Below are 18,329 nucleotides of genomic sequence, written 5' to 3'. Positions count from 1 at the left end.
ACAATACCTAGCGCTGCTTTCTGGGGTCAGTACAATACCTAGCGCTGCTGTCGGGGTCAGTACAATACCTAGCGCTGCTGTCGGGGTCAGTACAATACCTAGCTGCTGCTGCTGTAGCGCTGGTCGGGGTCAGTACAATACCTAGCGCTGCTGTCGGGGTCAGTACAATACCTAGCGCTGCTGTCGGGGTCAGTACAATACCTAGCGCTGCTGTCGGGGTCAGTACAATACCTAGCGCTGCTGTCGGGGTCAGTACAATACCTAGCGCTGCTGTCGGGGTCAGTACAATACCTAGCGCTGCTGTCGGGGTCAGTACAATACCTAGCGCTGCTGTCGGGGTCAGTACAATACCTAGCGCTGCTGTCGGGGTCAGTACAATACCTAGCGCTGCTGTCGGGGTCAGTACAATACCTAGCGCTGCTGTCGGGGTCAGTACAATACCAGCGCTGCTGTCGGGGTCAGTACAATACCTAGCGCTGCTGTCGGGGTCAGTACAATACCTAGCGCTGCTGTCGGGGTCAGTACAATACCTAGCGCTGCTGTCGGGGTCAGTACAATACCTAGCGCTGCTGTCGGGGGTCAGTACAATACCTAGCGCTGCTGTCGGGGTCAGTACAATACCTAGCGCTGCTGTCGGGGTCAGTACAATACCTAGCGCTGCTGTCGGGGTCAGTACAATACCTAGCGCTGCTGTCGGGGTCAGTACAATACCTAGCGCTGCTGTCGGGGGCAGTATAATACCTAGCGCTGCCTTGGGGGCAGTATAATACCTAGCGCTGCCTTGGGGGCAGTATAATACCTAGCGCTGCCTTGGGGGCAGTATAATACCTAGCGCTGCTTTGGGGGCAGTATAATACCTAGCGCTGCTTTGGGGGCAGTAGAACACACAAAAAAACAGTATTGCAATACTGTACATCTCACCCAAAATAGATAGGAAATATGAAACGTAAAGTTGAGCACAACAGAGGCGAAGCATACAGAAACACTAAATCAGTCTGTTTTGTGCAGTGAGAGTAACCCACACCCCCCATCCCTGCCAATCACCTGTCATGCTCCTTGTCCACCAGATGGTAGCGGGCACGGAAGGCCACCAGGTGGGCGTAGTAGGCTGGCGCGGGGATGGAGACGGAGCGGGTGCAGCGCACGTAGGTGTGGCACAGCTGGTAAGTGAGCAGCTGGAACTCGTCGGCCGTGAAGCAGTTGTCGTCCCACAGGACGTGGTAGTGGGAGGGCCGACTGGTGCCCTGGGGACAGCAGACGTTACACATACTACACAGCCTCAATATGGGGATTTAATATAGATGTGGTATTAAGACTGAAGTAGAAAGACAATGGCTTTCAACTGAAATTCAGGACAATTGGGTTTTTAGAATGAACTATAGGCCTACTTAGTTACACATTTTGTCAGATTTTCTTCAGCTTGAAAACCATAGAGTATTTGGTCGTTTAGTTTCAGTAAAAAAAATGTACCTACCAAAAAAAACAAAACACAGTGCGTTTAAATTCTAAAAAGGAGGCGTATTTCCTGAGAGTAAAGTCATTTCCTGAGAGTAAAGTGCAGTGAGGCAGCAGGCTAGATGAACAGATGGTGAATGCTCCAGTACCTGTATTCCAGCGTGACTGCAGAGGTAAAAGTCAAACTCATAGGGGTGTGTGATGTCCGTGTCCACCGTGGTGCCAGCAGGAATGTTTCCACTACGTCCAACCTGAAAGAAAAGTTGTCGTCGATTTGGGGTTATTATTAATAAACTGGCAAGAGTTAAAAACGGCCTTCCATCTGTCCTGTTCTTCTTCAACACCAAGCTTCACACAAACACATGTCCATCCCTTGGACTCATTTAACGACGGCAGAAAGTGAACAAACAGCGGGAGGGAGGTGTAGAATGTTCAAATATGTTTTATTTAATAAGGCAAGTTAGTTAAGAACAAATACTTATTTACAACGGCGCCGGGACAATTGTGAGCCGCCCCATATCCACAGTTCTGAATGACGTAATCAACAAATGACCAGAATAATGACAAAATGGATTTCTCCCCGTCTGTAAAAGTGCACTTCACTTGTAAACAAGGTGATAAACGCCAAAAAGCCCTGCTCTCCCAGGCCTCGAGTGGCACTCCAGGTCCGTCATTCCACATCAGGCCTAATGCTATAATGGAATATAATTACCAAGAGAGCAGGCCCATTGACAACAGGGTAATTGGATAATTAGGACAACCATTTAGAGCACTTAATAAACTAGGGGGTAATAAAGAACACGGACCAACTCAAACACACACCCCCCCCTTCCCTAATCTATAAAAGGGCTTTTCACACTGCTGTGCCAAACAGGAGTTGAACCAAGCTGTAGTGAGCTGGCCTAAGAAAATATAAGAGCCAGCACAGTTTGGGTGGGTGTCGACCCTATAGTGTGACTCAGGCATGGTATCATGTCAGAATGACCGTAAGGTAGTTGGGAGGGTGGCCGGAAGTCAAGTGGGCCCTCTCACCCTTTCGTTGCGGTCGGCACAGAAGAGGCGGGTGTGGTGGCGTTTCTGGACCACGATGTAGGTGATGCCGGGCTGGTACTCCTTCTCTAGGCCAATGCAGGCCTCGCGGATGGCCAGCAGCTCGTAGTACAGCACCTGGGGTGGGCAGAGGGATAAAACATCCATTACGGACGATATGACTTTGGATGTCCACCATCTCGGCTCGGAGCAGTTTTTCTAGATCGCACCAGTCGAGGTAGATGATACAGGCCTCGACATTGCACCCTTTTGCCACCGTCTGACAATGTGACGGGGAAATAAGCATTTTCATGTTTTGGTCACAGTGATGATTTGATGACAGTCATGCATGTTATTCTAATGTCCTCTTAGTGGATCTTCATGATGTGCATCAATGGTTTACTTAAACAGATAGGACATCTACCTAACTTCATCAGTTTAATTAAAGAAGGACAACATTTGACCCTCTAGTTTCTGAAGTTCTGGAGGTGGAGAGCGACTTACATTTTTCCCCCCAGGATAGTCACTTGGCCTTTGCTCACCTGTCTGAACTGGCCCTCTGACACTCCGTCCCTGTAGAAGATGATCCTGGTGGGCTTGTAGCGGGTCGACTTGTAGAACTGGATCAGCAGTTCTCGGACCATAGAGGCCAGATCCTGGATCACCTCCTGCCTGGGCCTCTGGACCCTCACTGTGGCACAGTACCTGCTGGGGTGGGCGTCCATACTGCCGACCACCTGGAGATGTATAGAGAGAAACAGGGTGGGAGAGAGAGAGTGTGTGAGACACACAAACACCAGTGCTGTGCAAATTGAATAGCTCTGCACAAACATTATGACCTTGAATGCATTGGCAATACAGTATAGACCAGGCCACAGAAGTTTTAAACATGCGGTTATCTTAGTAAAATGTAGCCCATGGTTGGAATAGTAAAAAAATATATAAATGTGGCCCCTGGGCGAAATGAGTTCAAGACCCCTGGTATAGGCCAATAGGAGTTAAGTGAACTCACTGCAGCGATGGAGGGCTTCTTCCCGTCTCCAGCAGGGGGGTGTGTAACGTCCGCCCCCAGGAAGATGATTGGCTGCTGGAATACTGAGGGTCTGGGTGGAGGAAGAGGGAAGGACCAGTGAGGACAGAGTTCAAACAAAGGTTCTCTAAAATGATTATGGGTTTAGATTTTACACTATGTACATTATGTCAATCATAAATTGGAGGACACTTGATTGGGAGATTGCTATTGATTTAATTTGTGTACAAAAAAACAAAAACGTTCTCTTACATACAGCATTTGAAACAGATATGGACTATTGTAGTAAGTTCTAAGGATTAACAAAGTAAATTTACTGTTTAAACGGATGCCCCACTTCACGTCTCAAAACGAAGTGGTGCACACTTCTAATGGAAGATAAATATGACTAAATATGCTTTCAACTGATTAGAAATATTTGTATGGTCATTCCAGTCCTTCTATCCTCCAGCCACGGTGGACTCGTACCGTTGGTGAGGCACCAGGATATTGTTGATTCCGCCCAGCTTGACATTGATCTTGAGGCAGAGGTTGGAGAGGGTCTGGGGGGACGTCTTCACCACGTTCTTCACCTGGACACACTGAGTGGCCATTCCTAGGAGAGTATCTCCCACCCTCTTCACCTCCGCTACACAGGACCAGTAACAGACAGTGATCAATCAATCTCTGTGCAATTAACAGTCAGTCAGATTAGGGAAGTAAAGAGTAAGGTACCACCTATGCTTTAAAGGGAAGGTATTGATAGATAACAGATAGTGTACATCTGTCTGGTAACACACATCCCTTATCAAAGCTGCTTCAGCAACAATAATGTCAAAGAAAAGCAGATGCTTTGGTAGAACTATTATATAGATACAGAAAATGTTAGACAATTAATCAGCATGAATAAGGTGACTGGACATTTCAGTGTTCCTCAAGGATCCATTTAGGACCAGTGCTAGCCTCTACACTGGCTTCCTGTTAAGGCTCGGGCTGATTAAGGTTTTACTGCTAACCTACAAAGCATTACATGGGCTTGCTCCTACCCATCTTTCCGATTTGGTCCTGCCGTACATACCTACACGTATGCTGCAGTCACAAGACGCAAGCCTCCTTACTGTCCCTATAATTTCTAAGTGAACAGCTGGAGGCAGGGTTCTCTCCTATAGAGTTCCATTTTCATGGAATGGTCTGCCTAACCATGTGAGAGATGCAGACTCGGTCTCAACCTTTAAGTCTTTATTGAAGACTCATCTCTTCAGTAGGTCCTATGATTGAGTGTAGTCTGGACTGTGAAGGTGAACACAAAGAGTCTCCCTCGGCTCAGCCAGAAGAGGACTGGCCACCCCTCAAAGCCTGGTTCCTCCAGGTTCCTTCCTAGGTTCAAGCCTTTCTAGGGAGTTTTTCCTAGCCACCGTGCTTCTACACCTGCACTGTTTGGGGTATTAGGCTGGGTTTCTGTTCAGCACTTTGTGACATCAGCTGATGTAAGAAGGGTTTTATGAATAAATGTGATTGATTCCAATGAATATCATGTGAATATGTATGTCTATGGGTGCCGCCTACCGTAGACGGGGGTCTTTCCGGGCAGGATGACGATGATGAGCTGCAGTCCAGAGTAGGTGTTCTTCAGATGCCTGAACATGGGCTCCACACTGTCGGCTCCCTGGGCGTATTTACAGAAACACGGCTGGCCCTGGATGGGCATCCCAGCATCCTTGGAGATCTTACGCAGCTGGTCTGTGAAACCCCTATAAGAGGTGGGTAATGGATGGAGGAATTGGGGAGGGAAAGAGTAATGAAGAGACAGTAATGGAGAAATGAGGGAGTAGGGAAAAAGGAAGGTTGTAAAGACCAAATGTTAATCTGGTTGGTTAGGGAGTGGTTTAGTAATGTCATCCTTGAGAGTTGCTGTGTAAATTCTAACAAGGCTGTGTAAATTCTAACAAGGTTGTATCGGAGGCGTAGAGGACAAACTAATTACACAAGGATCACTTTCTTATCTGGAAGGTCATCTCCAACACATCCGTAACAGGGAGGGATTCCTTTCCATGTATCCCTGTGGCTATGTGAGAAGCTGCTTAATGAATAGGGGGGGTTATGTTTATTAGGCACCAAATGGAAGAAAATGTACTGAAACAGGGCAGGACTACCTGGACCAATAAGAAACGCTCATTTGTTTTCCGTTGAACATTTTGCCACGGTGTGCCTTAACGAGCATAACACAGTTGTACACATAGTAAGTGGGTGAAACAGATAAGACTGGCTGGTTCTTACTTGAGGATCTCCTCACGACACTGCCTCTGTGTGGCGAAACACGCGATGGCCCACATCTTGATCTCTACTCCCGTGTGGAACTGTTTGCCCCTCATGTCCCACACCCCGTGACTTGGGGTGGCCACTGTCCGGTTCTGAAACCACAGTGTAGTACGGTTGATCTGATGCGTGTACACACATTTTGCGCAAAAACACACTTGTTTTTCTATCCTTGTGTGGACCTAAAATGTATTTCCAATAAAAATCCTATTTTCCCTAAACCTAATTGTAAGCAGAAACCTAACCCCTATGTTTAAAATAGCATTTGTCATCATGGGGATGTGGGAAATGTCTCCATGAGGGATCATCTTCCATGTTTTAGTATCCTTGGGGACATTTGGGGATGTCAGGTCCCCACGAGGATAGAAAAAAAATTGCACAGTAACCACATACACCCAATAGAGTAGGACATGCAGACAATTCATGCAGGCATACATGTAGAAATGACACAAAAATGCGTGGACACCAACACTATGGATACAGTCCAATTTAAAAACACACACACGTATAGACTGAAAGACAGGTGCTGTGTTTTAAAATGTGTTGAGACACATCTGGGGAAGGGTACCAAACTATTTCTGTAGCATTGAAGGTCCTCAAGAACACAGTGGCCTCCATTTTTTAAATGGAAGATTTTCAGAACCACCAAGACTCTTCCTAGAGCTGGCCACCCGGCCAAACTGAGCAATCGGGGGAGAAAGGCCTTGGTCAGGGAGGTGACCAAGAACTTGATGGTCACTGACAAAGCTCCAGAGTTCCTCTGTGGAGATGGGAGAACCATCCAGAAAGACAACCATCTCTACAGCATTCCACCAAATCAGGCGTTTATGGTAGAGTGGCCAGACGGAAGCCCCTCAGTAAAAAAAGGCACATGACAGCCCACTTGGAGTTTGCTAAAAGGCACAGAAAGACTCTCAGACCATGATAAACGAGATTATCTGGTCTGATGAAACCGATTGAACTATTTGGACAGAATGCCAAGCATCACGTCTGGAGGAAGCCTGGCACTATCCGTACGGTGAAGGACGGTGGTGACAGCATCACACTGTGGGTTTCTTGTTCAGCGGCAGGGACTGCGAGACTAGCCAGGATCGAGGGATAGATGAACGGAGCAAAGTACAAAGAGATCCTTGATGAAATCACTCGAGCAGGTTCAGGACCTCAGACTGGGGCGAAGGTTCACCTTCCAACAGGACAACAACCCTAAGCACTTGTCCTTGAGTGGCCCAGCCAAAGGCCGACCATGAACCCGATCGAACATCTCTGGAGACGTGAAACTATCTGTGAAGCAACGCTCCCCATCCAACCTGACAGAGCTTGATAGGATCTGCAGAGAAGAACAGGAGAAACTCCAAACACAGATGTGCCAAGCTTTTAGCGTCATACCCAAGAAGAATTGAGGCTGTAATAACTGCCAAAAGGTGCTTCAACAAGGTACTTAGTAAAGGGTCTGAATACTTATGTAAATGCAATTAAAACATATATAAATTAGCAAAAAATTCTAAAAACCTGTTTTCCCTTTGTCACTATGGGGTAGTGTGTGTGTAGATTGTTTTTCCTCAAACAAATGAATACATTTTAGAATAAGGCTATAATGTACAAAATGTGGAAAAATTCAAGGGGTCTGAAAACTTTCCGAAGGACTGTATATGTAGTAACTTCATTTGAAGAGATCGTGATTAGGCCTCAATAGGTGTTTCGCGATTGGTAAGGTAAATTCATTGTACTTCACTTTAATGGCCATTTATTTCCTGAAAGTCACTCTTCCAACACTCCAACTCTCCCAGCTTCAGAATCATCTGCATTCTCCAAATTTAGCCGTCACAAAATTTGTTTATAGTGAAAAATCTGAATTTGATAACATTTTATTTGAAAATATGCACCAAATATGCTGTTTACGTACATGGTTTAGTAATTTACAGACAAGGTAGAAATACGAAAACAAGTCAGGTCCTGGAGTGTCTTAACAAAATGAAACCAGCATCTTTAGGCTGACCTCATCCACTGTCCAGAAAAACAGATTTATTGGAGTTCTCCTTGGGCAGTCCTAATCACTTTAAAATGTTTGAATACAAAACTGGGTCTGGGATTAAGGCTTAAAATTTGATTTGACTGTTTCCAGTAAAATCCCACTAATGTGTCATCTACTCTCACAAATTGCAAAAAGTGAAATGGCAAAATAAATTTTAAAAATGAAAAAGGATGAACACCACAAAAGGAAGCTAAATTGAGTAAAAGCATATTATGTCATAACGATCTGTACTATGCATTCTCAATAAAAGCAGAAATTAAAAATTATGTAGCAGTGTTAGCTTTGAGCAAAGACTACTAGTTTATATTAAATCCACACAGACAAGCCTGTATTCATAAATTGTCTTAAGAGTAGGCATGCCGAATATAGGATCAATTTAGTCTTTGAAATCACTATGAAGAAGAGGGGGACCTGATCCTAGATCAGCACACCTGCTCCTAGACTATTCACAGAGGGGAAAGACAAACGGATCAAACCAAAGCAAGGGGGTTAGTTCCCTCATATAGCAAGGGTAGGTAGCGTGTCACACAAACAGAGTATGGAGCGTGATTTAAAGGAAGGGTACCATAAAGTGCTCTGTGCTCACCCTGCCGCCGTATTGCAGCATGGGGGCAGGCAGCACGCGCCCAGTCACGTGGGCCATCTCGTCGCGCACCTTGAACTGGAACTCCTGCACAAAGGGGTCAGCCTCGTAGTTGGCACTACGCACCTGCAGGGGTGCACACACAGAGACAGAGAAAGGAGTGTTTAGGGTGGTGAGGTAAGTTGGTATCCAGAAGGCAGTGTCATATTCACAATGCACTAAAACAGAAGAAAGAAAAAAAACTACTCCTATTAGAAACAATCAACTTGTCAAAAAATAAAACAGTAATTTGGTACGGAATGCCCTAATGAATATTTGAGGTTTGAGGAGGTTGATGTTGAGACAACTCACAAGTATGTAGATTGTTTTTAGTTCACATTTCCCCCAGAACTCTGTCACACGCAACATCCTGAAATAACCTTAAGACATCTTTAAAACATTCTCAAACTTCCCCCTCAGTTTGTCCAATCGTTATGCATATTTCACAGTTATTCCAACCACACTTTAATTCAGTTACTATTCACTGATGGTTCTCTGCATCTAAATTAGACTTTTACTGTCTCTGGCAGTGGACTATCAGCCAGAGGTATGTCTTAATCCCAGGTGGGAGATCGGATGTCTGTTTAATAAGGTGGCCGAAGCAGAGCCTGAATTAAATGCCATCTATTGGAGTCGAATGGCAGAGGTGTTGGCCTCTCTCCTCCTTCAGAAAACACCATGGCCAGGCAGTGTGCTGGTGACAGCTAGCCAACAATACCATCTTCAAACTAGCCTTTCACTGACCTCAAATAAAACTGACCTGGGCCCGTATTCATTAAGTGTCTCAGAGTAGGAGTGCCGATCGATGAGCAGTTTAGCCTTTTAGATCATAAAGAACAAGACAGGGGACCTGATCCTAGATTAGCTCTCCAACTCTGAGACATTTCGGCAAACCGTACCAATACATCCTCCAAAACACCGGTTGAGGGCATTACCAACATATTAAAATAATGATTGACATTTTCATTAACTTTATTTTGATCAATTTATTCATACAATTTCATCCTTCCACAAGATATAGTCCCGACAAAAATCTATGGTTGCTACCCAACCCGGCTGGTCATTCGTTCTATCGGTTCGGTTTGACGAAACGGCTCAGAGTTGGAGAGCTAATCTAGGATCAGGCCCGTCTTGTTCTTTATGATCTAAAAGGCTTCGTTCTATCGGCCAGCCACCCAGTCGCTAAGTCTTTTTGTTCTAAATCTATGGACACAACCCAGTCGTTTGTTCTAAATGTTCCGTTGCCATGATGGCTGGCAAACATTTTTATCCCTTACTTGCTTGCTAGCTAGCTAACACAGTCACGTCAAACAGTGTAGCCAAAATACAGTAAACCAGCTGCATTTCCTGTTTTTCTATTGACATTTCCTCATGGACAGTACCAGTCAAAAGGGTTTTTCTTTATTTTTAATATGTTCTACATTGTAGAATAATAGTGAAGACATCAAAACTATGAAATAACACATGTATTAAACACATGTAGGAATCATGTAGGAACCAAAAAAAGTGTTCATTCAAAATACATTTTATATTTGAGATTCGTCAATGTAGCCACCATTTGCCTTGGATGACAATTTCGCACAGTCTTGGCATTCTCTCAAAAAGCTTCATGAGGTAGTCTCCTGGAATGCATTTAAAATTGACAGGTGTGCCTTTTACAAATCATTTGTGGAATTTCTTTCCTTTTTAATGTGTTTGAGCCAATCAGTTGCGACAAGGTAGGGGTGGTATACACAAGATGGTCTTTTACCAAATAGGGCTAAGTCCATATTATGGCAACAGTTCAAATAAGCAAAGAGAAACGACAGTCTGTCATTACTTTAAGACATGAAGGTCAGTCAATCCAGAAAATGTCTGGTCCGATGAGTCCAAATTTGAGATTTTTTGTTTCAAACCGCCGTGTCTTTGTGAGACGCAGAGTAGGTGAACAGATGATCTCCACATGTGTGGTTACCACCGTGAAGCATGGAGGTGGTGTGATGGTACTTTGCTGGTGACAATGATTTATTTAGAATTCATGGCACACTTAACCAGCATGCATACCACAGCATTCTGAAACGATACACCATCCCATCTGGTTCACGCTCAGTGGGACTATCATTTGTTTTCCAACAGGACAATGACCCAACACACCTCTAGGCTGTGTAACGGCTATTTGACCAAGGAAGAGCGTGATGGAGTGCTGCAACAGATTACCTGGCCTCCACAAATCACACAGACTTCAAAACAATTGAGATGGTTTGGGATAAATTGGCTGCTTTTCCTTCACTCTGCAGTACAACAAGTTCTCAGCATATGTGGGAACTCCTTCGAGACTGTTGGAAAAGCATTCCAGGTGACTACCTCATGAAGCTGGTTGAGAGGATGCCAATAGTGTACAAAGCTGTCATTAAGGCAAAGGATGGCTACTTTGAAGAACGTCAAACATATTTTGATTAGTTTAACACTTGTGGTTACTACAGGATTACATATCATGAAGAAAATAGTAAAAATAAAGAAAAATCCTTGAATGAGTAGGTGTCCAAAGTTGCCAGCCTGTGTCTCGCCCACCCCGATAGCGGTCATTACCATAGGAGAACTGGAGATCGAATTTCAATATTGAAACAATGTTGCAAATGTCAGAGACAGACAGCAAGGTTATTGAAAATCTTTGCTGTTGAAAACTAAACGCAAGTCTAAAAGAAAAATGGGAGATAATGTCTAGGATGCTTTTTACAGTGAAGATCTAGTATACAAATGGCCTGGCTGAACTGACAAGACCTTGGATTACGCAGACAGATGGAACAGAGTCAATCGGCATTTCAACTTCATAGATTTAGCCGGTGTTAACTTGTGGAATAGACACCGGCTGGAATGGGGTTAACCAATCAGCATCCAGGATTAGACCCACCCCTTGTATAACTGTAAATAAGACTCCGTGCCACCAGGCGGCGCCACTGACTCACCAGCCGGCTGATCTCCTCCTGTCTGTCAGGTGCAGAGCGAGCCGTGGCTTTGATCATAGTGGACGTCTGATTATCTGTCAGTTTCTTGATGCAGCGCTGCCCTGCTACTATGTTACACACCTGCAGGGACACAGCACAAAAGCATTGAGTATATTGCAAAGTATTTTAATCACACTATTTGGCCAAACGGAAGCCATGCTAAAAAGGACCATGTGAAAAGACAATATCCGAGCCATCACAGCACGGTTTGGGTTGGTCCTATAGTGTGAATCAGGCAAAGAAATGAATATTTCTCACCTCCAGGGGCAGGTAGGTGTGCTTCTGCTCCTGCCCCACCTGGAGGCAGGGTAGGTGGGGATACTTGAGCTGCAGGCTATACTTCTCTCTGAAGTACTGGGCCACCGTGCGTTCCACCGTTTGACCATTCTCCAGCTGCAGAGGGAACCTGACCACAACAGGTAGATGGAACGGCAAGGGTTAAGAACTCTTTACTAACATTGAAAGGGGCGGCTGCGCAAGAGGGGTCTACGTAGACTAAGGTTATCAACAGCTAAAGTGGTCTTCAATTTCTAGTTCAGATCAATACAGTGAAGATACAGAAACGGCCTCACAAAGCCATCAAAACATTGAGCAAATCATTCTCAAAATGTTGAGCATCAGTAGATACTGGAAAGCAAAGAAGCAGCAGCAGTAGATAAACAGCTGCATGTAATAGCATATTGGCCAACGATGACTAACACCCATTGACCTCGAGACAAGGATCTGACTCAGACATTTTGTGGTTCTGGTGAATTCTTGGGAACAGGTCAACCTACATTCAAGTGCACGCTCCTCTCCTCTCCCACCCCACCCCGCAGGCTCCATGTGTGTCTCCTCCCAGTCTCTCTCTGGCCTCTCCTAGTCCCACCACACCCCACTCTCTCCCTAGTTCCACTCCACCCAATCTCATCTACTTCCTGTCCCACCCCACCCTCCCACCGGGGCTCTCGTGACTCACGTTTGATGGCTGGCGGGCCGACGGGTTACGTTGCAAACGCGGTACTTCCGCCGCATGGTTCCACAGTGGGTCACCTCCACCTTCAGACCTGGACAGGACAGCTTTTAGGACCTCAGGGACGTGGCAATGACACAAATGTGTGTACACAGGCACGCCCAAAAGTCTAGTTTACATCCTCTTTCACGCACACAGACAAACGCACACACAAAATACTCTACCTTTGATTTCTTTGGTGAACTTGACCCGGTGGGAGTCTGTGAGAGGTCGGGGCTGCTCGTCTATGTTGTGGATGTCCAGGACCTCACACATGAACTGGATCACAGGCTGGGCTTTGTAGAAGGCCGTGGCAGAAACTGCAGGACAGACAGGGCCATTAAAACACTCGCTCACACTCACTCAGAATTACCAATCACTGGCAATACCTGCCAAACTGAGAGTAATCTCCCTAGCTCTTTACTGTCGATGCAAAATGTGAATTGATCTTGGTCTGCCAAATACGTCACGCCAGAAGCAGCCATTTGTCATCAATTATCAGCCATCATCATTTTTTTTTTAGCTATTTAGGTCCATATCTCAAATCAAACCAAGTACAGCAGCTCAAGGCCTGTAGCCACGAAATAAAACCTAGGAGGAACATCCAACATCCCTCTGGCTTTATGTGCCGTTAGAGGAAGGTGGCCCCTAGATGAAGGCCCTAATGCTTTTCTCCACCTGAAAGGAGAGATGAGAAGAGGAAACAGATGCTGCACTGACACTGTGCTGACTTCACAGTGACGTCAGGGCCACGTCTGACAGCGACGCTGACGACCGGAGCATACATGCGATTAGAAATGACGGGGAGTACAGGTCACGGTCACTCTCCACACAGACAGTAGGATTCTCATCCGAATAAACAGGAAATGACATCAGCAATTTCATGTTTGTTTTGATGTCAGTTTGTGAGAGTGCTGATACATTACTCCTGGGAGTGTGAAAATGAAAGGGTTTTAAATAGAGCACATTTTTGTTTGTTGCTTACAGTGGGGCAAAAAAGTAGTTAGTCAGCCACCAATTGTGCAAGTTCTCCCACTTACAGATGAGAGAGGCCTGTAATTTTGATCATAGGTACACTTCAACTATGACAAACAAAATGAGAGAAAAAAAAAATCCAGAAAATCACATTGGAGGATTTTTTATGAATTTATTTGCAAATTATGGTGGAAAGTAAGTTGGCTGACTAAATACTTTTTTGCCCCACTGTATGTACTGGTACATTTTCTCAGTGTTGCTATATCTTCAGCTAGCATGTGTGTGATTTTATACATGTCCCCTGGTGAGATATAAAAACAGATCATTGGCGCCCATTTGTTTTCGCGCTCTTTTAGGGCCTATTCTCCTCGTTCCTTGAGCACACAATGACTAATGAAAGAGAATCATTTGCAGATGGTTGGACTTTTCTGCCCTTTGGTGGCGAATGGGCGAGGGGCTAGAGGAAGCAAAATGATTTGCGAGAGAGGGAGAGCGGGAAAACCGCCTGAGTGAGAGAGGCCCGAAGACAGAGCAGTCAGACACTCCCCAAAACAAAAGCAGCCCACCAAAAATAGCTCCCAAACACAGGGCCCTTCAGATCCCTGTAAGTCTGTCTCCACAGCAACTGCCTAGACAGTTTCCACAAAGCAAGAACCCCCCCCCCCCCCCCAAAATACACTTTCTACAAAGCCTACGGCCAGCCCACCCACCTATTACCAGAACCCTCTTTCCAAACCCCCCTGTTGCCAGCATGCGGCACAACACCCACTATGGAGTCCTCCCATATTAGGTAGAAGTTGCCTCAAACACCAATACAGATTTAGGGCCTGCAGTCATAAAGCGTCTCAGAGTAAGAGTGATGATTTAACACCAGTTTAGCCCTTTAGATCACATTGAATAAGATTACATGGACAGGGGGACTTGATCCTAGATCAGAATTCCTACTCTTATCCATATGGCCCCAGATTTTTTTATCCCCCTAAATGGTTACGGATAAGATTGGTTGCAAAGTGATGTGCGCTGTCCTCACCGTCAATATTGAGCATCATCTTCCACATGGCGGGACGTACAGACTGGTGGAAACCAAACCACACCTCTCTCCCCCCTCCCAGAGGATGGTCGTAGCCCTCTGGGGCTGAGAAGAAGGAGCGACCCACCGGGGTGTACCTGGAGAGGGGGAGAGAGAAAAGAGCGACAAAATAAGGAGAGAGAAATAGAAGGGGGACAGACAGATAAGATAATGGGGAAGTTAGTATCCACAACCTGGACCAAGATCTTGGTCAATGGCTCTTTGCACAATGACAGTCTGACAACAAGCTATTTTCCCAGTTGACACTGAACAGCAACGAAACAAGAGGGTGAAAACTCCACATGGCCTTATCGACAACTGATCACTGAGCGGCAAAGACTCATTAATAACAGCGTATACTGGACACATTCTGTCAATGCAGTAGCCTGAAGCTATAGCAAACATAGCCTTATGGCAGGTGTCGATACACAGAAGCCAGTTATTATTTAAGACTTGGGAAAATACTTTCATTAACAAGTCTCTCACTGTTGCCGCTTGCTATAGACCTCCCTCTGCCCCCAGCTGTGCCCTCGATACTATATGTGAACTGATTGCCCCCCCATCGATCTTCTGAGCTCGTGCTACTAGGTGACCTAAACTGGGACATGCTTAACACCCCGGCCATCCTACAAACTAAGCTTGATGCCCTCAATCTCACACAAATTTATCAATGAACCTACCAGGTACAACCCCAAATCAGTAAACACGGGCACCCTCATAAATGTCATCCTAACTAATTCGCCCTCCAAATACACCTCTGCTGTTTTCAATCAAGATCTCAGCGATCACTGCCTGCATCTATAATGGGTCTGCAACCAAACGACCACCCCTCATCACTGTCAAACGCTCCCTGAAACACTTCTGCGAGCAGGCCTTTCTAATCGACCTAGCCGGGGTATCCTGGAATGACATTGACCTCATCCCGTCAGTAGATGATGCCTGGCTATTCTTTAAAAGTGGCTTCCTCACCATCTTAAATAAGCATGCCCCTCAAAAAATGTAGAACTAGGAATAGATAAAGTCCTTGGTTCACGCCAGACCTGTCTGCCCTTGACCAGCGCAAAAACATCCTGTGGCGTTCTGCATTAGCGTCGAATAGCCCCAGTGATTTGTAACTTTTCAGGGAAGTTAGGAACAAATATACACAGGCAGTTAGAAAAGCTAGGGCAAGCTTTTTCAAACAGAAATTTGCATCCTGTAGTACTAACTCAAAAAGTTCTGGGACACTAAAGTCCATGGAGAATAAGAGCACCTCCTCCCAGCTGCCCACTGCTCTGAGGCTAGGAAACATTGTCACCACCGATAAATCCACTATAATTGAGAATTTCAATAAGCATTTCTCTACGGCTGGCCATGCTTTCCACATCACTACCCCTACCCCGGTCAACTGCCCGGCACCCTCCACAGCAACCCGCCAAAGCCCCCACCATTTCTCCTTTACCCAAATCCAGATAGCCGATGTTCTGAAAGAGCTGCAAAATCTGGACCCTCTCTTTCTAAAATTATCTGCCGAAATTGTTGCAACCCCTATTACTAGCCTGTTCAACCTCTTTCGTATCGTCTGAGATTCCCAAAGATTGGAAATCTGCCACGGTCATCCCCCTCTTCAAAGGGGTTGACACTCTGGACCCAAACTGCTACAGACCTATATCCATCCTACCCTGTCTTTCTAAGGTCTTCGAAAGCCAAGTTAACAAACAGATTACTGACGATTTCGAATCCCACCATACCTTCTCTGCTATGCAATCTGGTTTCAGAGCTGGTCATGGGTGCACATCAGCCACACTCAAGGTTCTAAACGACATCATAACCGCCATCGATAAGAGACATTACTGTGCAGCCGTATTCATCGACCTGGCCAAGGCTTTCGACTCTGTCAATCACATTTACATTTACATTTAAGTCACAACATTCTTATTGGCAGACTCGACAGCCTTGGTTTCTCAAATGATTGCCTCGCCTGGTTTACCAACTACTTCTCTGATAGAGTTCAGTGTGTCAAATCGGAGGGCCTGTTGTCTGGACCTCTGGCAGTCTCTATGGGGGAGCCACAGGGTTCAATTCTCGGGCTGACTCCATTTTCTGTATACATCAATGATATTGCTCTTGCTGTTGGTGATTCTCTGATCCACCGCTACGCAGACGACACCATTCTGTAAACTTCTGGCCCCTCCTTGGACACTTAACTAACCTCCAGACCAGCTTCAATGCCATACAACTCTCCTTCCATGGCCTCCAACTGCTCTTAAACGCAAGTAAAACTAAATGCACGCTTTTCAATCGATCGTTGCCCGCACCTGCTCGCCCGTCCAGCATAACTACTATGGACGGCTCTGGCTTAGAATACGTGGACAACTACCTGGGTGTCTGGTTAGACTGTAAACTCTCCTTCCAGACTCACATTAAGCATCTCCAATCCAAAATTAAATCTAGAATCAGCTTCCTATATCGCAACAAAGCATCCTTCACTCATGCTGCCAAACATACACTCGTAAAACTGACCATCCTACCGATCCTTGACTTTGGTGATGTCATCTATAAAATAGCCTCCAACACTACTCAACAAACTGGATGCAGTCTATCACAGTGCCATCTGTTTTGTCACCAAGCCCCATATACACTACCCATCATTGTGACCTGTACACTCTCGTTGGTTGGCCATCGCTTCATACACTTCGCCAAACCCACTGGCTACAGGTTATCTACAAGTCTCTGCTAGGTAAAGCCCCGCCTTATCTCAGCTCACTGGTCACCATAGCAGCACCCACTCGTAGCACGCGCTCCAGCAGGTATATCTCATTGGTCACCCCCAAAGCCAATTCCTACTTTGGTCGTCTTTCCTTCCAGTTCTCTGCTGCCCATGACTGGAACGAATTGCAAAAATCTCTGAAGCTGGAAAATCACATCTCCCTCACTTGCTTTAAGCACCAGCTGTCAGAGCATTTTACAGATCACTGCACCTGTACTTAGCCTATCTGTAAACAGCCCATCTATCTACCTACCTCATACGGGTATTTATTTATTTAGCTCCTTTGCACCCCAGTATCTCTACCTGCACATTCATCTTCTGCCGATCTACCATTCCCGCGTTTAATTGCTATATTGTAATTAATTCGCCACCATGGCCTATTTATTTCCTGTACATAGACTTTTTGTTTCCTTTTTATAGACTTTGTTTTATTTTGTTCTACTGTATTATTGACTGTGTGTTTTGTTTATTCCATGTGTAACTCTGTTGTTGTATGTGTCGAATTGCTTCGCTTTATCTTGGCCAGGTCGCAGTTGCAAATGAGAACTTGTTCTCAACTAGCCTACCTGGTTAAATAAAGGTGAAATAAATCAAAAACTTATGGCTGGGGGCAGTATTGAGTAGCTTGGATGAATAAGGTGCCCAGAGTAAACTGTCTGCAACTCAGGCCCAATTGCTAATATACGCATATTATTAGTAGATTTGGATAGAAAACACTGAAGTTTCTAAAACTTTTTGAATGATGTCGGAGTATAACAGAACTCATATGGCAGGCAAAAACCTGAGAAAAAAAATCCAACCAGGAAGTGGGAAATCTGACGTTTGTAGTTTCTCAACTTTTGGCCTATCGAACACAGTGTCTATGGGGTCATATTGCACTTCCTAAGGCTTCCACTAGATTTCAACACTCTTTAGAACCTTGTTTGATTCTTTTTACTATTAAGGAGGGGGGAATGAGGGCTCTGAGTCAGAGGTCTGCCAGAAAGCCACGAGCTGGCCATGCTCGTTCACGTGAGAGTTAGCTTGACTTCCATTGCATTTCTATAGACAAAGGAATTCTCCGGTTGGAAAATTGAAGATTTATGTTAAAAACATCCT

At 45.3% G+C, this 18,329-nt stretch overlaps 1 protein-coding gene across 4 annotated transcripts in view; it reads right to left on the bottom strand.

The window, feature by feature from the left end:
* The window catches only part of LOC123997620 (protein argonaute-3-like), a 44,455-nt gene that overhangs the window by 7,143 nt on the left and 18,983 nt on the right, over nucleotides 1-18,329 (bottom strand). For 2 of the 4 annotated variants that reach the window (XM_046302043.1, XM_046302044.1), the window contains 14 exons: nucleotides 14,444-14,580; nucleotides 12,624-12,758; nucleotides 12,406-12,493; nucleotides 11,706-11,853; nucleotides 11,409-11,528; nucleotides 8,407-8,550; nucleotides 5,771-5,904; nucleotides 5,060-5,244; nucleotides 3,983-4,142; nucleotides 3,497-3,587; nucleotides 3,027-3,221; nucleotides 2,488-2,622; nucleotides 1,605-1,706; nucleotides 1,045-1,244 (listed from right to left, as the gene is read on the bottom strand). In XM_046302043.1, coding sequence (XP_046157999.1) covers nucleotides 1,045-1,244; nucleotides 1,605-1,706; nucleotides 2,488-2,622; nucleotides 3,027-3,221; nucleotides 3,497-3,587; nucleotides 3,983-4,142; nucleotides 5,060-5,244; nucleotides 5,771-5,904; nucleotides 8,407-8,550; nucleotides 11,409-11,528; nucleotides 11,706-11,853; nucleotides 12,406-12,493; nucleotides 12,624-12,758; nucleotides 14,444-14,580 — 1,974 coding nt within the window. Of the gene's footprint in view, nucleotides 1-1,044; nucleotides 1,270-1,604; nucleotides 1,707-2,487; nucleotides 2,623-3,026; nucleotides 3,222-3,496; nucleotides 3,588-3,982; nucleotides 4,143-5,059; nucleotides 5,245-5,770; nucleotides 5,905-8,406; nucleotides 8,551-11,408; nucleotides 11,529-11,705; nucleotides 11,854-12,405; nucleotides 12,494-12,623; nucleotides 12,759-14,443; nucleotides 14,581-18,329 lie in introns of those variants that run through there. The other 2 variants (XM_046302045.1, XM_046302046.1) reach the window with 2 other exon arrangements.

This window comes from Oncorhynchus gorbuscha, linkage group LG15 (genome assembly GCF_021184085.1).
Source record: "Oncorhynchus gorbuscha isolate QuinsamMale2020 ecotype Even-year linkage group LG15, OgorEven_v1.0, whole genome shotgun sequence".
Taxonomy (NCBI): domain Eukaryota; kingdom Metazoa; phylum Chordata; class Actinopteri; order Salmoniformes; family Salmonidae; genus Oncorhynchus; species Oncorhynchus gorbuscha.
The sequence above is the reverse complement of the archived record's forward strand: the minus strand, read 5'-3'. Positions and strand labels throughout refer to the sequence as shown.